Source organism: Prunus avium, chromosome 3, assembly GCF_965620075.1.
Source record: "Prunus avium chromosome 3, drPruAviu1.hap1.1, whole genome shotgun sequence".
NCBI classification, from domain to species: domain Eukaryota; kingdom Viridiplantae; phylum Streptophyta; class Magnoliopsida; order Rosales; family Rosaceae; genus Prunus; species Prunus avium.
In genome coordinates, this window is record NC_142286.1 from 26110912 (window position 1) to 26134814 (window position 23903).

General features: G+C 39.0%; 3 protein-coding genes and 1 pseudogene across 4 annotated transcripts; 1 reads left to right on the forward strand and 3 right to left on the reverse strand.

The window, feature by feature from the left end:
* Positions 1–274: 274 nt before the first annotated feature.
* Positions 275–2185, reverse strand: LOC110767871 (squamosa promoter-binding-like protein 4). Its single transcript, XM_021971537.2, has 2 exons — positions 1616–2185; positions 275–860 (listed from the first exon to the last, which is right to left on the reverse strand). Exons 1-2 carry the CDS (start codon positions 1954–1956, stop codon positions 632–634), a joined length of 570 nt encoding a protein of 189 aa, XP_021827229.1. The 5' UTR covers positions 1957–2185; the 3' UTR covers positions 275–631.
* A 765-nt stretch (positions 2186–2950) lies between these two features.
* On the forward strand, positions 2951–7867 carry LOC110767835 (mitotic checkpoint serine/threonine-protein kinase BUB1-like; annotated as a pseudogene). Its single transcript, XR_015834682.1, has 14 exons — positions 2951–3361; positions 3424–3571; positions 3827–3984; positions 4073–4157; positions 4539–4646; positions 4738–4832; positions 5738–5834; positions 5905–5976; positions 6065–6154; positions 6240–6397; positions 6701–6755; positions 6827–6961; positions 7037–7158; positions 7433–7867. The product of XR_015834682.1 is annotated as a mitotic checkpoint serine/threonine-protein kinase BUB1-like (transcript).
* A 102-nt stretch (positions 7868–7969) lies between these two features.
* On the reverse strand, positions 7970–9676 carry LOC110767840 (Leucine-rich repeat (LRR) family protein). Its single transcript, XM_021971497.2, has one exon. It carries the CDS (start codon positions 9554–9556, stop codon positions 8246–8248), a length of 1311 nt encoding a protein of 436 aa, XP_021827189.1. The 5' UTR covers positions 9557–9676; the 3' UTR covers positions 7970–8245.
* Positions 9677–11970: 2294 nt separating this feature from the next.
* Positions 11971–15281, reverse strand: AAC3 (ADP/ATP carrier 3). Its single transcript, XM_021971507.2, has 4 exons — positions 15122–15281; positions 13607–14096; positions 13025–13396; positions 11971–12552 (listed from the first exon to the last, which is right to left on the reverse strand). The coding sequence occupies exons 2-4, from the start codon at positions 14072–14074 to the stop codon at positions 12253–12255; spliced, it is 1140 nt and encodes a 379-aa protein (XP_021827199.1). The 5' UTR covers positions 14075–14096; positions 15122–15281; the 3' UTR covers positions 11971–12252.
* Positions 15282–23903: the final 8622 nt, after the last annotated feature.

Below are 23903 nucleotides of genomic sequence, written 5' to 3' on the forward strand. Positions count from 1 at the left end.
CAGTTCAAATCTTAAGCCACCAAAATGTCACACTCAAAGCATTCTGCTAACAAAAGAAAAAATCGGAAAAGTGAGCAGCTAATCTGAAGGTGCTAAACGTTTATTCAATTTCCGGCATCGAAACAATCAAACCGTGCATTTGCATTTGTTTATACCTAGTCACTTGAAAAGTGAAAGCATTAGCATATTCGAGTTACGTTTGCTTACCTTGACAACATGCCTAAAGGTTCTGCCTTCACCATTATCAGTTACTTTAAAAGGTAAAACACTCATGAACAGCCAGAACAAAAATCCTAACCTTGCAAATTAGCAATCCTAGCACACAGCCAAGAAATTGATGAAGCAATACAACTGCAATTTGTGCTTGACCTAAATAGGAATCTTGAACACATATCTAACATGGAACTCTAAAATTATTATTACATCTCTGGGATGACAGAAGATAGAGAGCATGCTTTATACCTACAGCCAAATAGCAAGCCTAGCACACAGCCAAGAAATTGATGTTACAATGTAAATGGAATTTTTGCTCCACCTAAATAGAAATCCTGAACACATATCTACCATGGAACTCCAAAATTATTATTACATCTCTAGGATGACAGAAGAGAGAGAGCATGCTTGATAAATCTTATCTGATCTGGAAATGCTTGTAGGTGGAATTTCCTTGAATGGTTATCCGAATTCTTCCACTATTATCACCCTGGCCACATACATCCTTTAACTGAGTGCCTGTACCATTGCGGCTCGGCCCTTCTGCATTAGACTCGACTGAATTCTTCCTTCGCCGTTCATTGTGTCCAGCCAAACGCCTACGACAACTCCGTTTGGTGTCATCAAATTCTGCCAGCTCATGAAATCTGCAACACAACATTTTGAGTCAGGATAACTAACTAAAAGTATTAAGACTGAAATCTAAATACCTGCAAGAGAAAACCAATTTAACAATGTGTAAACACATAGGCCCATTTGTTTCACGGAACGAATTTGAGGGGAAATCATTTCCCATGTCATTTCCCAAGGGATGGGTAACCTAACAACAAATTCAATTTGTGGATAAGAGCCAATGAGTATTGCCACATCTAAGTCTAACAGTATGAAAGAATATTCATCCTCTATGGAAGGCTGTTAAAAAACAATCCCAATAGAATTTACTTTATATAGCAAAATAAAAGTTTCTTTTTAAATTATTAATCTACTTGAACTGTAGGAATCTTCAACTAATATTATATAAGAAAAATAAATAAATAAAAATTTCAAGCAGGCATATACCAGCAATTGCAAACTGAAGTGAGATATAAGAAAATAAGTAACAACTAAAGACCAGAAGTCCATCAACACTAAGCTAGTTTCCCCAAATCCATATGGAAGAAACCAGCAACTACAAAAGTGTGCAAATTTTTCTGGAAAAGTCATAGCCAAAAAGTGTAAAACAAACCAGAAAACTACAGCCAGAAACTGAGCAATAATAAACTGATAAAGTGAAAAACAACACAATAATAAACTGGGCAAAAAAGACTGTAAATTCCATACCCCAGAAACAAAACCAAACAAAAACCAGAGAAAAAAAAAAGCCAAACAGATAAAAATAACAAGAAAATTGGATAGCCACAACCTGCTGCATTGCTGGCAAAACCTTTGCCTCAGCCCAGAAACAAGCACAACCTGAGCCTTAGAATGAAGGTCACAAACCTTATGCCTTCTATGATACTGCTTTGCATCACTCAGATCAGCTGGGCACCTGTCAGCCTGACAGCATCTCATCCCGCCTCCACTTGTGCCTGATCTTTTCACAGAGCCACTTCCACCCACAATTCCTTTCTTCTTCTTATCATGATCTTCCAGTTGCTGATGATGATCAAATTCTTCATCTTCCTCTTCCTCCTCCTTGACCACCACATGGGGCTTCTCCATCCTCATCTGCTTGTTTAAGTTAATTTTACTCATGACCTCCATGGATGGCCCAGATACTTATACGAATAAATAAAAGAGGATGGAACTATTTTGAAGATGAGGAAGAGGAAGATATTAATGGGTTGGGATGTGATGGAGGAATAGGGGGAAGAGAAGGAGAAGACTAAAAAGTGAAGGTACAGTTGTAGGAGTGGAGGAGTGAGGACCACCACCACAAGCTGATGCTCCATAATTCTTTTTTCTGGGTCTTTTGCCTGTTGTCAGTTTGTAGTTGTACAACAATAATGCATTGGCTCACAGGAGCTGATAGCAATGGTTCAATTTTTCTTTGGAGAATTTTTTTATAAAAAAAAAAAAGAAAAAAAGAAAGGGAATTGTTCTTCCAACATTTCCATAAAAACCTGCCCAGGCAATAAGATGGGCTGAAAAGTGGGCAGGTTTTTAGCCCCATCATATGTATGGGTTGGAGGAGGGTTTTGGGCTAAAAAGTGGAAATTTGGCTTTTAGCCTATTGAGATGGAGATGGCCTAACATTGCAAAATGCTCATATCCATGGAAAAAATTGGATTTTGGTGAGGGCTAGTTTGATTTGATATTGTTTTCAAAATATGGTTTTTATTTTTTATTTTTATACAAACGATATTTTATTTTAATCTTATCTAAATTATATGGAGGGGTTTGATAAAAAAAAACCTATAGGAAGGAGGGTTCGAACTCGGGTGCAGAGTGGGGAGCGCATGCGCTCTAGCCATGTTGGCTAAGTCTATGTCTGCTATGGGGTGACACCACAATGAAAAAGTGAGCTAAACTCTCCCCTTCCCAACAAGTGCACCTAGATTCGATTCACGTAGAAGATAATGTTGAGGCAACCAGAACATATTCTCGGAATTTTAAATGTACTTCCAATTTTGAATTGTTGGTTATTTGGAAATTCTTTAATTTATCGTTTAAAATAAAATTAGAGTTTCTCGGCACTTTATGAATCTAAATAGAGTTTTACATGTAAAAAACTAGAGTCCGTATGTCTCCTATATGATTTCTTGACATGTATCCAAGCCATTTAACCTCTTCACAACACTGTTAACTTGAAAATCACAAGTTCAGTATAAAAATTCAAAATCCAACATTTCCCCGCTTCTTTTGCATTTTCGGAAATCTCGGTTTTCACTCTTCCACTTCACATTTCTTTTCACTTCTGGTTTTGTACTCAAAACCAGAGAAGCCATTACAGTTCTCTAATGTGCCGCGATCTCAGGCCTTACGTCCAGCACTTGGTGTGCTCCTTGCTATGGGGTCGCCTGAGTAGCTCCACAGCCAAATTACCGGCCGTCATGGGGTCACCTGACTCCTCTTGTCCCTCTGTGCTTCCGCCCCTGGACATGGCAGTCATCCTGCCTGACTCGCAGCCCAGCACCCCTCTTCACTACCCTCTCTTGCCCTGGCTCTGGTACTCTCTCTCTCTCGCATATATATACCCTTCAATTTCCTGAAAATGTTTTACCAACCCAGGTCGATAAAGCAAGCTCTTGAGGATTGGAACTCGGGAAAGGATTCCGGGTCAGATCTCACCAAGCTTCTATCAGATTGCATTGCTGAATTCAAGGACAATGATCAGTACTGAGACGACATCAGATTCCTCAAGATTTGGTTCTTCTATGTATGTCGTACACTTCTTTCTAACACCTAATTCTACCAATTTTCATGCATTTTGCTTGTATATCTTTGATGGGTCACCTTAGTTTATTACTTTTAATTAAACAGTTGTTTAGTTGCTTTCATTATATATGTTAATAATATACAATATGGAACGTTTTGTCAATAAGATTGATGCTCCATCACCAACTGGTCATGTAGGAGATACTTAGTTTCAGGATTTGTTTACTTGAATTGTGTATGTGGGTTTTGTTTGTAGATGGATTTCAGTGAAGATTTTGAAAGCGTTTTTCAGAAAATGTGGGAGAGTAAGATTTGTGTTGGCAACTCTTTGCTTTATGTCTGGTATGCATCCTTTCTCGAATCCAAAGGAAAATTGTACGATGCGAGCATGGTTTATCAGATGGGTATTTCGAGGTCCCTCTCTTTGTCTCTCTATATAATTTTGTGTGCAGTTTAGTTGTTCAATATAATATAATGTCTACTATGTTTTCTGTGGTGATAGGAATGCTAAACCAGTTGAGTGGGTGAAGAAGGCACATGCCTTGTTTCTTGAAAGGATGTCTGAACTAGTTTCTTCAGCTCAGACTGTAAGTGAGCCTTTTTTCTTTGATTTCTAAACTTTTTAAATCTTAAGGCTTATGTCGTGAAACTTGGGTTGTTCACTTGTTTCTTCCTCCCCTTACTTACTTTACAGACGTTGTATTTCAGTAAGCCTTGTTTGACGGACATGTTTTGTGCTTTGTTATGTTGCAAAACCTGTTAACTTTTAATGTGGCTTATATATTATGTATGTCCTTTGTTTAGATTTAAGACAGACTAAATGAATCAACACATAGGCAATTGATATGTATTACATTTTCTGTTTTATTGCCCTAAATGTTTTATAATTTTGGTTGAAGTGTTGCATAGTTGCAAAATACCTATGTAGTATGTAAGACAATTGATCAATTTTCATTTCTGTGGTGCAGAGTGGCAATGATGAATCAATTCCATTTGGGATCCTCATTAACCCATGGTCCAGCTCCACTATGAAAGTCTTATTAAAGAAAATTAATCATCAACTTATGAAATATGATGTGAGATGGTTTCCCTGTTATAGTTGCATAATCTCTTTTGTAGTCTGATTAAGAGTTAGCTTATTTAGTTTTTGCTTTTCACACGTCTCAGGGATACTGGTGTACTACTAATGCTTACTCAGGAAAAGTGGCGTTGTCTTCTCTGAAGAACTCATCGAGGCACAAGACAATTGAGATAGGTGATTGATTCAAATTATTGGTTCAATATCTGTGCTATATTCCAATATATGAATTTATGCACACAGTTCTATTTCCAACTTCTAAGCTAAGTGAGACGGTTTTTACCTTTCCTTAGGCAGTGGTGTAGGATATGTTAGGCTTCAAAACAAAAAATGCATAAGTATCTTGCGCTGAAATTCTCTTAGTGTTGTGTTTGAATTTGTGGATTTAGAAGAAGACATTTAAACTGAAATTCTCAGTGGAAATTGTTTGAGATTTTAGAGATGGATAGACAAATAAAGTCTTTTTTACTGTCTGCTTGCATTTTGCCTCTGATGTATGAACAGGAGGTTTATTCTTTTTTTTCAATCTTATTAGTATATATCCTTGAGCAATCGGTTATCAGGTAGAAATGATGTTGGAGGATATTTATCATCTCTCTGTTTGTCGACCTCTGCTTGTTTTGGACTGTCCCAATACCAACTAATAGTTCTGTTTATATGCAACTCAACCTGACTTATCTTTAATCTCAACTGTTTGGGGTTTGCTACATGGCCCCTTAAAGGAACATTTGCCGTTTATATCCTGTTCAAAAGTCTTATTTCTAAATTTGAATGTATCAGTGGTTCCTCTTTTTTATTTTTATTATTAATAATATTTTTTTAATTTCTTCCTTTCAAGAATTAGACCTACTACCAACCAACTTCAACACTGCCCTACACTGTCGCCACGGCACCACCTTAGCAGGAGTCAGAATCTTTTTCCATTTCAGAATCTTCTTGGAGACTCAGGACATTCTGATTCCATTAGATAAAATTGGGTGTTTCTTTGTTTTAATTTTTCTGTCATTTTATCTATGGATGCTCCATAGAATGCTAGAAGGTCAATGTATTCCTGTTGATTGTCCAAATCGTGGTACTCGCTGGTTGTACGAAGTACCAGATCATAGGTTGCGCAGGTCAGGGTGGTTTTTCTCAAGTGTATAAAGCATATGTCAGCTGTAATCCTGACGATGTTGTTGCATTGAAGGTAAATTCTACCTCACCTAATCCTGACCAGTGAATTACTGGATAGTTTCAGTCTTTGAAATTTTTGGCAGATACAAAAGCCTGCTTTCCCTTGGGAGTTCTATATGTATCGTCAACTGGATCAACGGATCTCAGACAAGGAAGTATGCATTCCTGATCCTCCGATTCTTTTGTTGTTAGTTGCTAGTTGCTTGTTCTGTTTATTTTACACTTTATATGCCATCGTATCATAGGTCAAGCTTTGGTCTCGCTCATAGAATGCATCTCTATTCTGACTGTAGCATACTCGTCTGCGATTATCTTGCTAATGGAACACTTCAGGTTGGTTAATCATATTGATACCAATTTTCATGTCTGGCACATTTGTTTCTTGTCATGCTTATTATAACCTAAAGATCTTGTGAAGGATGCAATAAACTCGTTTGCAGTCATTGGCAAGTCCATGGAAGAAGTGTTATGCATTTATTACACCATAGAAATGCTCTACATGCTTGAAACTCTGCATGGTGTTTGCATCATTCATGGAGATTTCAAGCCTGACAATTTGCTTATTCGTTATGCTAGGTAAAAGCCATTATCCATGGTATATCTTGAGCGTGTTACAGTGTCTTACAGAAAAGTTTTACAAAAGAGCACCATGGAACTTGAACATAAAGAAAACTGGACCTTTGACTACTGATATATTTTACTCACGATCTGCCACCTTTTTTTCATTTTCCTTCCTTTGTTCTCTCTTAGAGGCTACTACTTGTAATATTGAGTCGCATTCGTTCTTTTTTTTCTTCTTATTCTTACTGCTCTATCTGGTTATTAGACATGTTTTTATAGCTTTAGTTTCTATTAACATTAACCTACGCTTGCATACAGGAATGACTTTACAACAGATGGATTTTGTGACAGAAGTGGTCCCTGGCATGATCAGGTTAAAAGTTTTTTGCTTAAGACTAATATTCAGTTTAGGTTTTTATGACTAATATGGGTATTATCTTGCAGGGTCTTTGCCTTGTCGACTGGGGAAGAGGGATAGATATGCATCTCTTTCCTGACAATATGGAGTTTAAGGGAGATTGCCGGACTTCTGGATTTCGTTGTGTGGGGATGCAAGAGAATAGGCCATGGACATTTCAGGTAGTCTTCGTTTTATTTTGCACTGTAAATTCAGCCAACATTTTTGTATCTAATTTTGCTGTCACCTGTTACCAGGTAGACACATATGGCCTCTGTGTTGTTGTCCATTTGATGCTGCATAATTCTTACATGGAGATTGAAAAGAAACTATCACCTGAAGGTGGTTACATTTATCAACCCAAGTCATCTTTTAAAAGGTACTTTTCTCAGTTCTGCATACTTGGCCATTTGTTTATCATATCGATTTTTTTTTTAATTTTTCTGAGAGGGGTACATCAATTTTTTTCTTTTCATTTCTTTTTTAACACTTTATTATTAGCAAAGTCACCTTAGAAATTTAGGGTCATAACATAGCTGTGCACAAACAAATAGACGCACTTATTCTTTTCATCTTCCATCTCTTAGACCTTCACTCTTCAGTTTGTATTTTGACGATTTTGATTTGTAATCTGATCGTTCAATTGAGTTCAGATATTGGAATGCTGAACTCTGGAGGAATTTATTTACAAAACTGCTTAACAGTGGCCCCCGCGCTAATGACAAGAAGTTGCTGCAGGATTTGAGGGAGTCCTTCCAGGATTACATGTGCTCGGACCCTCTGCTTATAAAGAAACTTAGCGGTTTACTGGTTAAGCAAAGGGCCACATTGGGTGCTTAGTGACCCCATCATCCCTCCTGATTTTCTGTTCTTTAAACCTTTTATGTACATTCAAGTGCCAAACTTTGTCTGTAGATGTGCACATATGTAATTTGTAAAGGTGTATGTTTGTCTCCGAAGAAAAGAGATGTATGCTTGAATTAATCTTCAAATACTATGCAAGGACCATATGGTATTGTCCAAGCCTCTCATAGATTTCAATCTCTTTATAAGAAAGAAATTTCATAGGCCACTTCTTTGGCATCCAACTCTCATGCATTTAATTACATTTATTTTTCCTTTATTTTTTCTTTTTGTTTAATGGAATTTATTAAAGCAAGAACAGCAAGAACCTGAGAGGACCAGAAGGCTAAATGCTAACAAAAACAAAACAGAGAATCAAAAGAGAGCAATAATAACTCGAAAGCCTAACACCAAAGCTAACAAGCAACAAGGAAGGAAAAACAAGGCTGGAACATAATACATACAAGTTTCTCTACGACATCACATCTTCATTGAACAACCTTTACACAATGTATTAATTTACAATATCATACAATACTAAACAAACTTGTCCTCTTATTCTGGTTCTTGGATTCCTGGCACTCTTAACTATATGATGATGATGATGATGATTATTATTATTATTATGTGTAGCTGGGAGCTGCTGTACCAAAAGGAGAAGACGGAGGCGTTGCTGCTGGCACAGCGGCAATGGCAGGGGCAAAAGCAGCTGCACCGCCACCAAAACTACCGTCACAAGGATGTTCGAAGCAGTCAACAGGATGCTCGAGTGTTGCATTACATTCTTTCTGGGACCTCTGGTGCGGCTTCTCTGGCAAACAGTTTTGCCGATCATCAAATGTGATGCCTTTGGATGTCAAATTCTGGCATATCCCCTCTTCCTCGCAGAAATAGTTATAAGAGAATGTGAAATTTGCCAAGTTTGGCAAACAACAAACTCCATCTGGTACAATCCCAGTCATGCTATTGTGAGCCAAATTTAGTTGCTCCAAATGAGATAGCCCTGCCAGGCTGTAAGGTATAGGACCAACAAGCTTGTTGTAGCTCACATCCAACACCCTCAATTTGTACAGAAACCCAACCTCTTGTGGCAAACACCCTGACAAGTTTGTGTTGATTAACAACAGTTCCTCTAAAGTATCGGCGAAACTGACAATGCTTGGGGGAAGGCACCCCCCAAAGTTGTTGTTAGCAACCACCAATACACTGGCTGAGCTTCCACCTAAAGTAGCTGGAAGTACATTGGTGAAGCGGTTGTTATTGACAAATATTGCATCTAGTTTTTTCTGGAAAAGTTGTGGAGATAATGGCCCTTCAAAATCGTTGTACCGAAGATCAAGATATTTTAATGTAGGAAGAGAGAGGACGACCGTGGGGAAAGGGCCAACAAATCTGTTGTTACTGAGATCAAGCTCATAAAGGAGTGTAAGGTTGGCCATACTTTGAGGGAGAATGCCACAAAAGCGGTTGCTATTCAGATGGATGAGTGCAAGATCAGACAAGAGGCCTAATTCCTCAGGGAGAAATCCGGCAATGTCACCTTTATTAAGGTCAATGCCAGCAACAACTTGGATTTTGGGGTCATCAGGAGCAGGAGCACAAAACAAACCCTTGTAGTTACAAACTGAAGGACCCACCCAGTTGGCGGTGAAGTTGTACGGATCAGAGTAAATTACGCGTTTCCATGCTTGGAGGGCAAGGAAAGCTCGGTGGAGTCTTGGGTTCGAATCATCCGATGCTGCAGCAGAATCAGGATGGTAGTGGTTGCCGCGGTGGTGGTGATGGTGATGGTGATGAGAGGCATAGACTTTGCTGCTGCCGTGTTTTGCAGCAGCAGCCAGGTTGAGATTGTGGAACAAACAAGATAGGTTTAGAAGTAAGGGGATTGATATTAATGCATGGATGGCAAGAGAAGTAAATGAATAGGAAGCCATTCTTCACTCAATACTCAGTGAGTTGGTTCAAGGCGAATATTGAAGGCATACTGGCTAAGAGCTGTTTGTTTCTTATATATATAAGGGATCTCTCTCTCTCTCTCTCTCTCTCTCTCTCTCTCTCTCTCTCTCTCTCTCCCCCCCCCCCCCCCCCCCCCATTCAATTTAAGTAATAAGTAAAACCCAGAAATAGAATAGTCTGGTCTCATTTTTAATCATATTCTTCATGTGAGTCCGATGTAAACAGATCGGTTTCTTTCTCAGACTAGATGATTACGCAGAAAGAACATTCATGTTACAGCGACAGTTAAACCATTACAAATGCCCCAAAGATAAAGATACACTTTGAATATCTAACAGGCTCACCCTTCACCCTTCACCCTTTAATTAAAATTTAAATGGTTATATCGAAATCGAATTTCTTAGGTTTAATATTGTATTGTTTGTGTACCAAATGAATGTTGTTGTGCTTCACATTTGAAAGAGTATGATGGCAACAGCATTTGACAAAGTTGTACATATAAATTTCTGCAGCACAAGTGTAAGCTTTCTTTGATAAGGATCAAGGACCTACCTCCATCCATGTAGTTTTCACAGTTGTTTGAAGTGGAGCTGGAGAAAGACAGCTTCAACCCCCCAAGACTCAGAGAGGGGGGATTTCTTGAAGCTGAAGGAAGGGTGGTTGCAATTGAAATGCGGCCGGATCAAGTAGTTCAAGATATGCAAGTCATATGTCACAGTCTTCCCTGCATCTGCCTGGAAAGTGTAGGCTAAACTATAATCAACCTTTGAAAGTACATTTAGACTTTTTAGACCTTTAAAAAAAAGAGGAGAAAAAAAAAGGCACAAACCATGCTTTCCTGCTTTTTGAAGTATTCTGGACTAGTGATTTAAATTGGATTATACCCACAACTAAGGGTTACATGATTTAGAATTCAGGGTTTACAAAGCACCGTATATTTAAGGCCGAGGTGCATTCTTGGCCTTTCTTGGTTGCTAGTTTCTGCTATCATCTCTCATGTTGGAGCTGAATGATATTGCTGCACACAAAGCATCATAAGACTCTTTTCCAGTTACTTCACACTAGGTTTGGTAGAGTTTTACATGTCAGGCACACCGCAAAACAGTGGGTCCCACACCTATAGAAGATACAATTACCTAACACAACTCCCAGTTTGATCCTAGAAAAAGAGGTAAACACTACGCAGCCATAAGCTTACTAAGAATCACACTTGGCCTAACTACATTCCTTTGCATTGGATTTCATTTCTATCAACAAGATCACTCTAAATACAAATATAACCGCTTCTTACACTCTCTATACCCGTTGTCTCATTTTTCTTAAGAAAAGACGCATTAAGAAAATCTCACTTCTACTATATTTTCTTCAACTTGATCTCATTTATTGGCATAACTGATTATCCAAATTTTGATATAAGATTGAAGCAATTAATCAAACAGAGTCCTGCTCACCTAAGGGCCCAAAAATGAGGTCATATGAGCAACTCTTTAACGTATTGTTAGTAGTTTAACACATCACTTATACTCCTGGTTTTACTGAAAGAACTTTTTAACTATTCTAACTCAAAAACAAATAAATAAATAAAAATAAAAATCCAGATTTATCTTCTCAAATGCAGGAGCTCTTTATTTTAGCGAAATAATAATAAATTGGCATACATGTTGAATTTTTTCTCTTTCTCCTCGTATGCTCTCCGATTTATCACAAAAATTAAATTTTCTTTCAAGCTTTTCAAAGGCATCTCCCTCTCAACTTCATCTTCAGTTTTTGTCAATTATTCCTGGGTTGGGAGGGAGTAGCCGTGTGATGGGTGACTATCGAGCATGGTTCGTGTCTGGTATAATGGCCTTCGGCTGCCTCCTCTTCCCTTTTTTCCTGCTGGACTTTTGATTTTAGCTATCTTATGTATTATCTCTAATCGAACGGGGAATCCTGGGGAAGGAAGGGGGAGACAGGGTAGGAAGGAAGAAGAGATGAACGTGTATTCCTCTTTTTGTTTTTGTTTTTTTTTTCTTTTTTTGTGTGGTTAGAATAGGAAAAAGGTTTGTTTGGGTAAAACAAGAGTATGGATGAAGGTCCTTATGTGAGCGGGACTGTAATCAACCAATAAGGCCACCAAAATAACTTCGATCAAAATTGAAAAAATTGGGTAAAAGTGAGGTATTCTCAACACGTCCTGTGTGTACTTAAAAGAGGAGCTGAACCACAAGCGTCGGTGCATGACGCATCTTGCAAACCAAGACATGCCATCAATTATACAAATCAATCTTAGACCTAAATGCCTAACAAAACCCTTCACGTAAGTAGCAGCATAGACAGCTGAAACCATGAGGAATATGGAACCAGACAAGTACGAAAAAGATGTGAAATTTATATACACATTATGCACAAGTTAAAAAAACCATTTTATCAAATAAACTCGAAGGCGACTAGAAATCACTAATTATAAACATAGTTGTGAGACCAGAAACCACTACTTATTCTCAACAAAGAACAAAGGAAGCCCTGATACTACACCCGTCTTAGAGCTCAAACACAGATAGCAAGCACCCAAAATTCAAATTTCTTTCCTGTAACTATGATTTTTCTAATAACAGCACTTCCATTCATCCAAATTATTCAACTCAGACAGTGCTTACACAACCACTAATGATTTTCGTCGACATAGCATTTATTAACCACCACCACCAGACCCATACTTCTTGCCAAGAAGAACAACTTGCAGCTTGTCATAGCCAGCAAGCACACCAGCACCTGCAACAGCACGCAATATATTTGCTCCAGCACCCTTAAACAGTGATTTAGAACCCTCCTTTTTGATGATTTGCTTAAATGCATCTAAAGAGCTATTGTATTTAACTGCTTCTCCTGAAGTCATCATCATCCTTCTGCGGACTGTGTCAATGGGGTAAGAAGCTAATCCAGCACCAATTGTAATTCCCCATCCCAGCAAGAAACTAGCAAAGAAACTATCCTGTAAATCACCATGAGAAAAACAGCAATGAACATCAACATGCCTTTAATGTGTAAATATCTAGGAAGACTAAAGCAGAATTTAAATACATCATTTGCCTACACTTCAGGGGCACATATTCAAATCCAAAACTGTTGGAAAATAAGCTAAAGGATATTTAAAATGGGATAAATATACAGAATGAACCCAAATTCCAACAAAGCATCTGTGCTAATTGCACAGTACACATTGACCCTTCACCAACTGACTTTGGGTAAGGTAGGCAGTGGTCAAAACAACTCCATGAGCAGCTACATTGCAAATAACTCAACCAGCTGACTGTGTTTCATATTAATGCAAAATATGCCGTTTTACTAGCCCACAATTTATAATGAACAAAGGAAAACATCCAGAGTATAAGACCCACAAACAAGTCAAATAAGCACACACACAAAATTCCAAAGGGGTTACAAGTTCAAAATATTTAACATACCTGCAGGCCACCAGTTAGAACAACAGGTTTCAGAGAATCGTACATTCCGAAGTAGAGCCCACGATACACAATAATTCCAACACAAGAGATATTGAATCCTCGATACAGCCCAGCAATACCATCAGACTTGAGGGTTTTCTTGTAAACATCAATCAAACCATTAAACTGCCTCCCACCACCCGTTTTGGCAGCCTTGGCATCATTTGCCAAACGTGTTCTTGCATAGTCCAGAGAATATACAAAAAGAAGAGATGAAGCACCAGCAGCACCACCTGATGCCAGATTTCCAGCGAACCACTTCCAGTAACCATCTTTATCCTTCTTGAAGTTGAAAAGCCTCTTGAAGTAATCCTTGAAAGCAAAGTTTAAGGCCTGATACACAAGTTTTAACAATTTAGAATGGCAATTAAAGGCCACAAGCTACATGATGCATAATAGAAAAGCTAACACTCCAACACAACAATGCAGATATCTTGAAGTGATCTCTCATATTTTCTTTATAAACAATAAGCAGACAACATTTAAATAATTAAAACGAAAAAAAGAGCTAAAGATATGCCTATCAAGTGAATCAAAATTGACCTGGGTAGGAAAGTATCTGATAACATTAGCAGTGTTTCCTCTCCACAGAGCAAGGACACCCTCATCCTTAATTGTCCGGGCAAAGCAGTCAGTTATACCCTTGTATGGTTGAGAAAGCCGACCAGCCTTGATCATCTCATCCTGATTCTGTATTAGTAGTTTAACACGCTCAATTGGAGCAGCTGCGGTTTTGGAAACAGCAGCAGATACACCTCCCATGAGGAAATCCACAGCAAAACCAGCTACTCCTTTCTCTGCTGGAGCCTGTACCATAATGGGGGACAAAGGTGAGACTTGTGCAAGGGCAGTGCTTTCAAATGTTAGCAGGGGCCTCTGCAAACCTCCATTGGGATAAGCACCAGTCACACCATAGTTTCTTGTGTGCAAGTTGGGGGAAAGCCTAGAAATGAGAGAAGACTGCCCATGTATTTTCTGAAATACCGATGGATGGGATGACCCATCAGCCATGATTATAACTCAAGCCACTGACCTGCAAAAGAATAACATGATTTCAAATACAGCCATGCACCAAGAAGCGGGGTCTGTTTTCTGTAACTGATACATAAAATAAAATGACAGGGTAATGAAATAAGATAATTCTTCTCACAAGCTTATATAAATGGAATTTTTTTCCATAAGATAGCAAATTCTTACAAATTGACAATACAAATATAAACAATGCACCAGAAGATTAACTAGTGGCACAGCCCATGTAGATAATCCCAACAGAATACCTCACAAACTGACAATACATACATAACTAATGTGCCATATCCTCGATGTGTCCTGGAAATAAATTTCACACAAGTTCGACAAACTGTCAACATTAACTAACGGTTTTGTCAACTATACATGAGTAAATTTATTTTTATTTATTACATTTGATCATTTTCAATTAACAAGGTGAAATTTTGAAGTACGACATTGTCTCATTTCCGTCTACCCAACAAAATTTTCACTGCATATAAGATTAAGAGAGGAATGTTCGTGGTGGGCATGAGGATAGTAACTAACATTTCTTCTTCTGCCAATCAACAAAGAGAAGAAGAAAAAAAAACCCAGAACCTTACTTTCCTTGCTCCAGTATGACCTTTAATTTTCCCAACTTTATTTGTTCTTTTGACCATTGGTCTACACAAAATTGATTACCTTACGTACCTAGCTAAGAACTGAATTGTGATTTTCTCTGAAATCAATAGTAAAATATTTTTACAAATTATAAAACCCAAATTTTCATCCATTCAAACTTTCATTTCTCAGCAACCAAATATAAGTAAACATCCATGCATTTCATAAAACAAGAATTTAGAGGTGTTAACAACAACAACAAGAACCAGGTAAGATCAGTTAAAAATTAAACAAAAATCAAGAAAAATACAATAAAAAACACAGAAAATGGTCGTTAAGCAGAGCACAAGTCACAACTAGTTTCTACTGGATTTTCTCAGCAACCAAACAAAGCCGAAAAGGTGAAGAGTCAGAGGTGAAGGATCAGAGTTGGAAGAAAACCCGAACCTGAGAGGATCGCAGAGGAACAGAGGCACAGTGAGAAGACGAGAGTGTGCGCAGAGGGAGTGTTGTAAATAGGAAGTGAAGGAGATATAAATGAGACCGGAGGGGAGAGACAATTAGGGTTTTTTAGAATGACGGTTTTACCCTGGTTATGCCTTTAAATTAACGACTTGGCCATTCTTGCGCCTTTGAGTTTTTGAGTACGAGCAATGAGCAGGCTCTAGTTGACCCCACAATTCACCAGTGACCCGGGTTGGTCAAAATGTTATTTTTCCGTCATGTGAATATGCTAACTGGATCATGTTTATTCAAAGAGATTTTCTATTTAAATCCCGCACTTCTCTTTGTTCACTTCAATACTTAAATCATTAAGCTGTAAGTTTTATTATTATGTAAAAAGACAAAAAAGGTCATCCAACTTAGTAATTAACCCTAGTACATCTATACACCCCACACCCCACCACTCTTCATATCAAGTTTTAGAAAAATACAAACTCCTTTATATCCTATTGCCAGATTACTCTTCTCCTTTAAAGACATAGAAAATTGACGAGCCTACCTCTTTAAATATGCGTGAGAGTTGATGGAAAGGCTTGTTGATTATCAACTCAACAATACCCAAGTGTTGGAATTCCAGTTACAGTTCTTGGAGAGAGGTAAAGTTGTTCTCTTTCTCTAGAAAGTATTAAATTTCGGGTTTAAGGTTCTATTTGTTAGTGTTTTTTTGTTGGGAACAAAGAAAATTGTGGGGTTTAAATAGAAAATCTCTTTTATTTCTTATTTTTTCAGTTTGGGGTGTATTTAAGGGTAGTTTGGGAAGATAGTGGGGTTTTCTTAGAAATTGTGAAAATTTAAATTAAAAGATGGGGTGAACTTAGAACATGGGGTGAACTAAGAGAAATGTGGGGTTTAAATAGAAAATCTCTTATTTAAATCTAGTTTGGTTAAAAAGGTAAGTATATGCTGAGTTGGTTTTCTTTTTGTTTATCTTGTGATAAAAATTTATCAAACATTTATCACACTTTGACTGCTCATAGTAGAGCAATACCAAACTACCAAACTACCAAACTAGTTCATAGTCATTCCAACAATTTTGTCCTGGCATTCGAATACTGCATCTGCAACCGTCATTAGTCAGTCCGGTTGACCAACCGTCATTAGTCAGTCCGGTTGACCAACCCACACCGATCATTGACTTTTTGGTCAAGCAATTTATCGTCCACAAATTTTGGTCGGGAATCGCCGGTTTGTGGTATTTGCGATTCAACCGAACAACAATAAAAAATTCTTTAAAATATTTTTACACCCGTCTTTACATAACCAGACCCTTAACATCGTTTACTCAACTTTTTTTTTTTTTTTTTTTTTTTTTTTTTTCAGTTGAACATAAACATAATATAAATAAATAAATAAATAAATAAATAAATAAATAAAAACTCATCTCTACATCCAAACCCATTTACCCATATTACTTCCTCGACCGCGTCTTTATAGTTCATAGTCGTCGGACTCTTTCATGGTCATGTTCCAAATTCAACTACGATCTCAACAGAAATTCTGTCATGACGATGATTCGGTGAGCTTGGTAGTAGAGTTAACTTTCTCACGGAAACTACAAGGAACAAACTGAGCCTCTCCATTTTCGGATAACTAGTCTCTGCATCGAGGAGGGCTTTTGAAGTGTAGAATACCGAATGTTGTGCCCCTAGCTCTTCTTGGATGAGAGCTGAGCTCACTGCTGAGTTGGACACCGCCAGGTAGACAAACAAATCTTCACCTGATACGGGTTTTGAAAGCATGGGAGGTAAAGCGAGGTAGGTCTTCAAGTTTTGAAAACCCACTTCACACTCTTCATCCCACTTATCACTTTGTCCTTTCATTAAGGCATTTAAGAATAGCTTGCACTTGTCGGTGGATCTCGAAAGGAATCGATTGAGAGTTGCTGCTTTGCCCATTAGACTTTGTATCTCTTTCGTTGTGGCAGACGACTTCATGTTGAGGATGACCTTGATTTGATTCGAATGTACTTCGATATCTCTTTGGGTGACTAAGAATCCCAAAAATCGGCCAGATGAGACTCCAAACGTGCACTTCCTCAGGTTCAACTTCATGTGGTACTTTTCGGAGTATACTGATGGCTTTGGCAAGATTCTTGATGTGATCTATTCGTTGGGGAGCTTTGACTAGCATGTCGTTTACGTAGACCTCCATAGTTTTTCCGATCTGCTCTTTGAAAATCTTGTTCACGAGCTTCTTGTATGTTGCTCCTGCGTTCTTTAGCCCAAAGGTAGCAATATGTGCTTATTTCGATTATGAAAGAAGTCTTGGCTTTATCGTCCTTATGCATCATAATTTGATTGTAGCCGGAGTATGCATCCATGAAGCTTAGCAGTTGATTACCGGAAGTTGAATCTACGTGTTTGTGCCTAATAAATCACGGCCATGAGCTGGCCGAAGGAGCCCCTTTTCTCGGCCCTGGCACTTGCTCGTAAAACTGAAACGCAGCGTTTCAACAGGGTGCTTTGCCTTCCTGAAGACAAAAGAAAAATGCTAAGGCATGATCATCTCGGCCTCGAGTGCAGGCCGAGGCCGAGGCCGAGCAAAATCACGGCCAAAGGCATTAAAGGCGAATCATCACGTGACAACAGGGTCCCAGGCTTCATTTAATGAAGTAGTGCCTCTGTTTATTGCAGCAAACCCACTGACCACGAATAAGCATTTAATGCACGAGGGAAGGTGGGAAGTGATTGAAGTCAGGATTTGGTGATGAGGATCAGAGTGATTAGACGTAGACATTCTCACAAGAATTCTGGCAGCTTGAGATATTAGGTCACCAGCTATCAAGGCCATAAATGCGTCTTCACGGCCAGAAGCGCAGAGTCCATGATCGGGGCGGCGGCCGAGATTCACCAGGATTTATGGGGTCACACCACCATACTTCACGATCCCAAATGTCGATTGGACTACCCACTTGCTCTAATCAGGCTCCACCATGTGGATTTTCAGCCTCGAGTACTCCTCCAGGAACTCTTCCTATAAATACAAGGCTCAAGCTACATTCAAAGGGTTCAAACACCAAACCAAAGCCTCCCACGGAGCAACTTATTTTTTCCTGTAATGCACTTTCAATATCTTTACTTGCTTTCCTAAGAGTAGTGTTAGACTGTAAGAAAAATTCATTCATCAATATATCATATGACCCTTGATTTTCAAGGCGCCGGAGCACCATCCCTGTTGTTCGTTCACTCACCTCATATATCATACGACCGTCGCTCCCTGAGCAACGGGCCGGAGCACCGCCCAAAACCTACCACCAACACCATCACTCAACGGCCTTGTAGTTCAGGCCGTGAACCTAACAGCCGAGACTAGTTCTTCTCTCGGCTACAATCGTTTGATTAGAAGACGAGTTCAAACAGGCGCACCACTTATCCATCCTACACTCATCAACATCTCGACGCACGGTAGACCGTGCTGGCACGCCCGCGCACAACCGCACCGCACCCAAAAGCAGGAAGCCGCATGTCAACGCATATCCCCTCGGCCCGGAACTCCAGGCCGTGAGATTTGAGCGGCAGACACTACGAGCTGATCAATTCTTGGCTTGGGAAAGTTGTCTTTCGGGCATGCCTTGTTAAGGTCGGCGTAGTACACGCACACTCTCCACTTGCCTTGGTCTTTCTTTGCCACTAGAACAACGTTGGTCAGCCACTTTGAGTAGGAGACTTCTTCAATGAAGCCGTCAACTAGGAGCTTGTCAAACTTGGCTTCAATGATGGCAACTCGCTAAGAGCGAAGTTGCATCTCTTTTGCACTACTGGTCTACTGGCTGGGTTGACATGAAGGTGATGGCATATGATCTGTGAATCGATGCCTGACATGTCAAATGGTGACTACGCAAACACGTCTTTGTTGTTCTGGAGAAAGGCTATTAGCTCCACCTTTTCCTTTGGGCTTAGGCCCATGATGATCAACACTTTTCTTTCTGGCTTATCAGGATTAAGGGGTACTAGCTTGACGTCCTCCTCGGGCTTCCATCCTTCTTCAGTAGAGACCTCCGGACGGATTCCCTCGTCTTGGTCTTGATTTTTTTTAAATTCCTATTGGGGAATGATTTTTCCTTTCCTTTTCTTGTCTGCTTGACTGTCAGGAAAGGCATTTGCTTCCTCCCCTGCTTGTTCTACTCTTTTCAAATATGCTTGACTTATAGGGATGACTGGGCTTGCTTACTTTCTTAAGCCCTTAAGCTGAGCATCTTCTCACCATTGCCTGATCGCTATTAATCTAGTTGACACCACCCCCGGGGATTGTGTAGCGGATTTTCTGGTTCCTGGCAAAAGGGATGGCGGTGATCTTGCCAATCCATAGTCTACCCAGGATACCATTGTAGGGGAAACCTTATCGATGATCATGAATGTCTGAGCGCTAATCACTGGTGTGGAGTAGACATCGAGCTCTACCATTCCTACAGTGATCGAGGTTGCTCCGTTAAAGCCGGTTAGCGACTTGGCTGACTTGTTGATCTTGGCCTCCATGCCCATTTGTTGGACTACTGAAAGTTGTAGAATATTGGATGCGCTGCCCTCGTCTACATGAATTCACTCGATCATGGCTTGCATGATTTAGGTGCTTATGATGAGGGCGCCATTTTGCGGTAGATCAAGCTCAATCAAATCTGTCTTTTAGAAGCTGATCACAGGATCGTCTTCAATTGTTAGGCAGTTGATTAAAACTTGGGATATGACAATGGCTTGTTTAATTTTCATCTTCTTTTCCTTGTTGGTTAGCCCAGTTTCCTCGGAGTCAACAAAGATTGTATTAATCCTTATGACCTTCTGGGAAGGCTCCTTAGCGGCATTGCGATCCTCGATTTGCTGGAGGGCTTTATTCGCCACAAACTCCATGTAGTGGCCTTCTCTTACGAGCTCTTCGAAGTGTTGGTACTCTTCTTGTGAGGATCTCCCTTCAAAGGTGGTGGTCTCCTTAGCCAGGGCTTATCCTTCACTTGGGCCAAGATTTGATGTATCGAGATAGTGAACTTCGTATAGCCTTCATTTGATGGTGCGCATAACAGGACTCGACCCAAATTTCACTTTGGAATCTACGTTGAACCCTGTGCATGTCCAATACCTGGCAGGTGCCGGGCACACTTGACCAAATTACCATTCTAATTTAAAACTCAAAAATTCTTTATGGTTTCACTTATGTCGAAAATTTGGCAAGTCTCCCCTATAAATTGCTCGTTTCCCAAAAATTTTCACCTGTACAAAACGCAATTCATATAACTACAATCGTTCAGCATGCACAATGTTAGAATACACACAACTCAACAGTAAATCTGTGTGGCCTTAGGCCTTACCGAAATCCTAGGGCAATATCATAGCAATACTAATTATTTTAATTTACAAGAATAGTACGATTACAGTAGATTATCCTACATAGTGGAAAAGGATGAGTGGTGGGTGATGATCGCCCTGTGATGGTGCTCCGGTACACGACTACTGCCTGAGGGCACAAAACATTAAAAGTGTGAGTGGACAAAAGAAAGTTTTGGAAAATATAATATCAACATACTAACCCCACTGTTAAAACATTTAGAAATTCAATTATATCAATGTTCTATATTCGTACAAAAAAATCAAACATGCATATCTATATACATATAACCGATCATGCATTCAATCAAATCATCAGAACCATTTGAAAGCATTGAAAAGTGATAATTCCTTTCCACCTAGGTGTACCCATCATAAATCTGTCAATTCCATGATTTTCTATTTATTTCCCACATTACACCGTTAATTCTAAGTGTCACATAAGCGACACATTGTTCGGTTCATTTTTACACATGATTTTTCATGTTATTCACCTATTATTTTGAGTTAGTTCTTGACATTTTATAGCTTTTTACTTCCTTTTTGTGTTTTCTTAGATTTTACCTTGGTTAGAATGAAAATGAGCTAAAAGTGCATTATTGGTTATAAATTCTGATTTTGTTCATTTTCGTAGGTCAACTTCTTGGCCTTGGATCAGCATGCTCCAATGCTCGGATGAGGTGAAGATCTTCATGAAACTTGTTCCAATGGATGTTAACTACAACATATCCAAATTTGAGCTCCATTGGACAAGTTTAGCCTATCCAACTGATCCTATATGTTACAGCAGCTCTGGAAATCCGAAGTAGGCCAGTTTTTTTACCTCCATAATGTTATCTTGATTCTTCTTGTTACCATAACACTTGGTAACAAGAAATTACTTTGGTTGAGAGATATTATCTGAAACAAAGAGCATCTTGGTGAAGACAATAACAAAAGAGCCCATCATGGCAAGGAGACAAGGCTTAAGGCTTTAACAAAAGTAATTGTTTTATATTAAAAGATATTTTGGAAAAGCTGGAAAGGAGGAGAGAGGAGTGCAAAGAGCATCAGCCATTGCAATCAGAATCATTCCATAATTTTGCAGAGATTTTGGAGCTGGAGATGAAGCTTGGAGCTAGGGAGCTCAAGGAGGAAGACAAGGACAACAAAGCAAGAAGTGGAAGAGATTTCCACCATTGAAGACCTTGAGCTCCCATGTTCACAAAATCTGTAACTTCTTTCTAGTTTTGTTTTGAGTTTGTATTTGAAATAAGTATGAGGAACTAAACTCCATAGCTAGGGCTTAGGTTGAAGCCCTAAACATGAATACCTTATTGTTTTGATGCTTTGAGTGTATGAATTTCTAGATGTTGTTGATGAACCCCATTCACTAATTGAATCTTATGATATGTGTTTGCTTCCTTTGCTTAATCACCTTAGGTTGTATGCATGTAGCTAAAGTTGAGAAGTTGTGTAAGATAACCAAGAACTTCTAATTAGCAACAAATGATTGAACTTGTTTAAGTGAGCATCATGTGAATTGGTTTCTTGACAACAATTGATGAATTCCAATTCACCAAATTAATCTATCCTTGATGTGTGTTTTCCTTGATTGATTACCTTTGAAAGCATGCTTCTTGAGGTTGTTGGGATTATGTGTATCTTCATGTTTTCCTAAGCAATAAATGGATGGAGTAAGAACCATCCATGTGAATTGGTTTCTTGAATACCTAATGTAAATACCATGCTATTAGGATTCTTGTGATGTTCATATTCTCTTTGAACTTAATGGGTTTTCCTTGTAATTGAATCGAAGTACGAACCATACCTAGGTTCGGTTATGGGGAGGGCACAAGTATTGTAGCACGAACCATGCACTTTACGTATATTAGAGAGAATCAATGCGTCTTGAGCCACGACCCATGGTCTTGATTGCGAACATCTTCATCAATACGTTTAGAGTTCATGACTTGAGTATCCATGAACATGGGTAGAATTGTTTAGGGTGGATTCCGAAACCCTAGTGTTTGTTACTTGGTACTTTCACATTTTGATAATTCATCTCTGCCATTCTCATTTTAAATTCAAAGTCCATTTACTTTCATGCAATAGAAATAGGTCACTTGAACCAAACCAAACCCCCCCCCCCCCCCAATGTGTGTGTGAGTTGTGTGTTTGATACGTTGTGTGTCTTGTTTACTGAATTTTATTTGTTTCTGTAATTGTTTTTGACTTTTGGTCCGCGTTGTATTCTTCCATTTTCTGTGCTGAATCCAACCGTATAAAGAACTTGAAATTTGGATAAACGGTTGGAAAGTTATAGGCAAAACACTGGACAGAGGTCGAAACTGGAAAAACAGAGAAACGAATCTGCCCAACAACGACCGGTCATTACTGTTCAGGTGACCGGTCGCACATGAATCTGTCCAAAAACGACCGGTCGTCACTGTTCACGACCGGTCTCACTGTTCATTTTCACTGTTTATGGCACTGTTTACAGGTGATAAATAGGTGATAAAAGGGTGATAGAAAGTGCTGTTTCTGTTTTTCTTTGGTTTCTTGTGTTGTTTCATTTCTTTTACATTTCTTTACTCATTTTTAGTTTCCAATTTGCATTTGTGCATTTGTGGTGTGTTAAATTAGTGTTCTTTACGTACTCAAACTAGAACTTATAGGAAGCCGACAAGTTCTTCGTGGGATCGACCCCGTACTTACATAATCTTTACTTCATTAGATTCGTGCACTTGCGGGTATTTTTAATTGGTTGTTTACACATTAATTTGTGTCCTTTTAGGAATGCAAAATTTTTTGGCGTCGTTGCCGGGGAACTGGCACGGCTGCTTATCTGTTTTGTTTGAGTATGTTTAGAGTACTTAGTTTTATTTTTGTTTATTGATTGTTGTTTCATTTTATCTTGATTTGTTTTTGTTTCTTTTTCTTATAGGAACATCCGAGGAGTCACCTCCACCATCACCAATGGCAACCGCAAATGAAATTGTGGAACTTACTATGCAAGAATACTCCAATAAATTTGTGATGGAGGAAGCAAATGCATTTGCCTCATGTCAGAATGAATTGCCTATGAATGAATATTTCCCACAAACATACAATCCGGAGTGGAGAAATCATTCGAACTTCTGGTGGACCGACAATCCAAATTTTCAACAAGGGCCATATCAACCATATCAAGGCCAACATAATACTTGTCCACCTCATGATCAACCTCAACATTACACTCCACCACAATCTCACCAACAACCTCAAGGACCGACTTTGGAAGAACTTGTTGCTTCAATGGCTAGAACCACAGATAGTTTCACGAAGGAAACAAAAAGCTACATACAAAGGAATGACGCCCACATGCAGAAGAGAGATAATGCCATAGCCAATTTAGAAAATCATGTGGGGCAAATTGCCACAGCTTTGAG

What these genes read in the sequence shown, in the direction of transcription:
- LOC110767840 (XM_021971497.2), bottom strand. Translation starts at nt 9,556, where the DNA reads ATGGCTTCCTATTCATTTACTTCTCTTGCCATCCATGCATTAATATCA.
- LOC110767871 (XM_021971537.2), bottom strand. Translation starts at nt 1,956, where the DNA reads ATGGAGGTCATGAGTAAAATTAACTTAAACAAGCAGATGAGGATGGAG. An exon ending in TTTTGCCAGCAATGCAGCAG is followed by an intron (nt 861 to 1,615) that starts GTTGTGGCTATC and finishes GTTGTGTTGCAG; the next exon opens with ATTTCATGAGCTGGCAGAAT.
- AAC3 (XM_021971507.2), bottom strand. Translation starts at nt 14,074, where the DNA reads ATGGCTGATGGGTCATCCCATCCATCGGTATTTCAGAAAATACATGGG. An exon ending in TCAGATACTTTCCTACCCAG is followed by an intron (nt 13,397 to 13,606) that starts GTCAATTTTGAT and finishes CTTGTGTATCAG; the next exon opens with GCCTTAAACTTTGCTTTCAA. An exon ending in TTCTAACTGGTGGCCTGCAG is followed by an intron (nt 12,553 to 13,024) that starts GTATGTTAAATA and finishes GGTGATTTACAG; the next exon opens with GATAGTTTCTTTGCTAGTTT.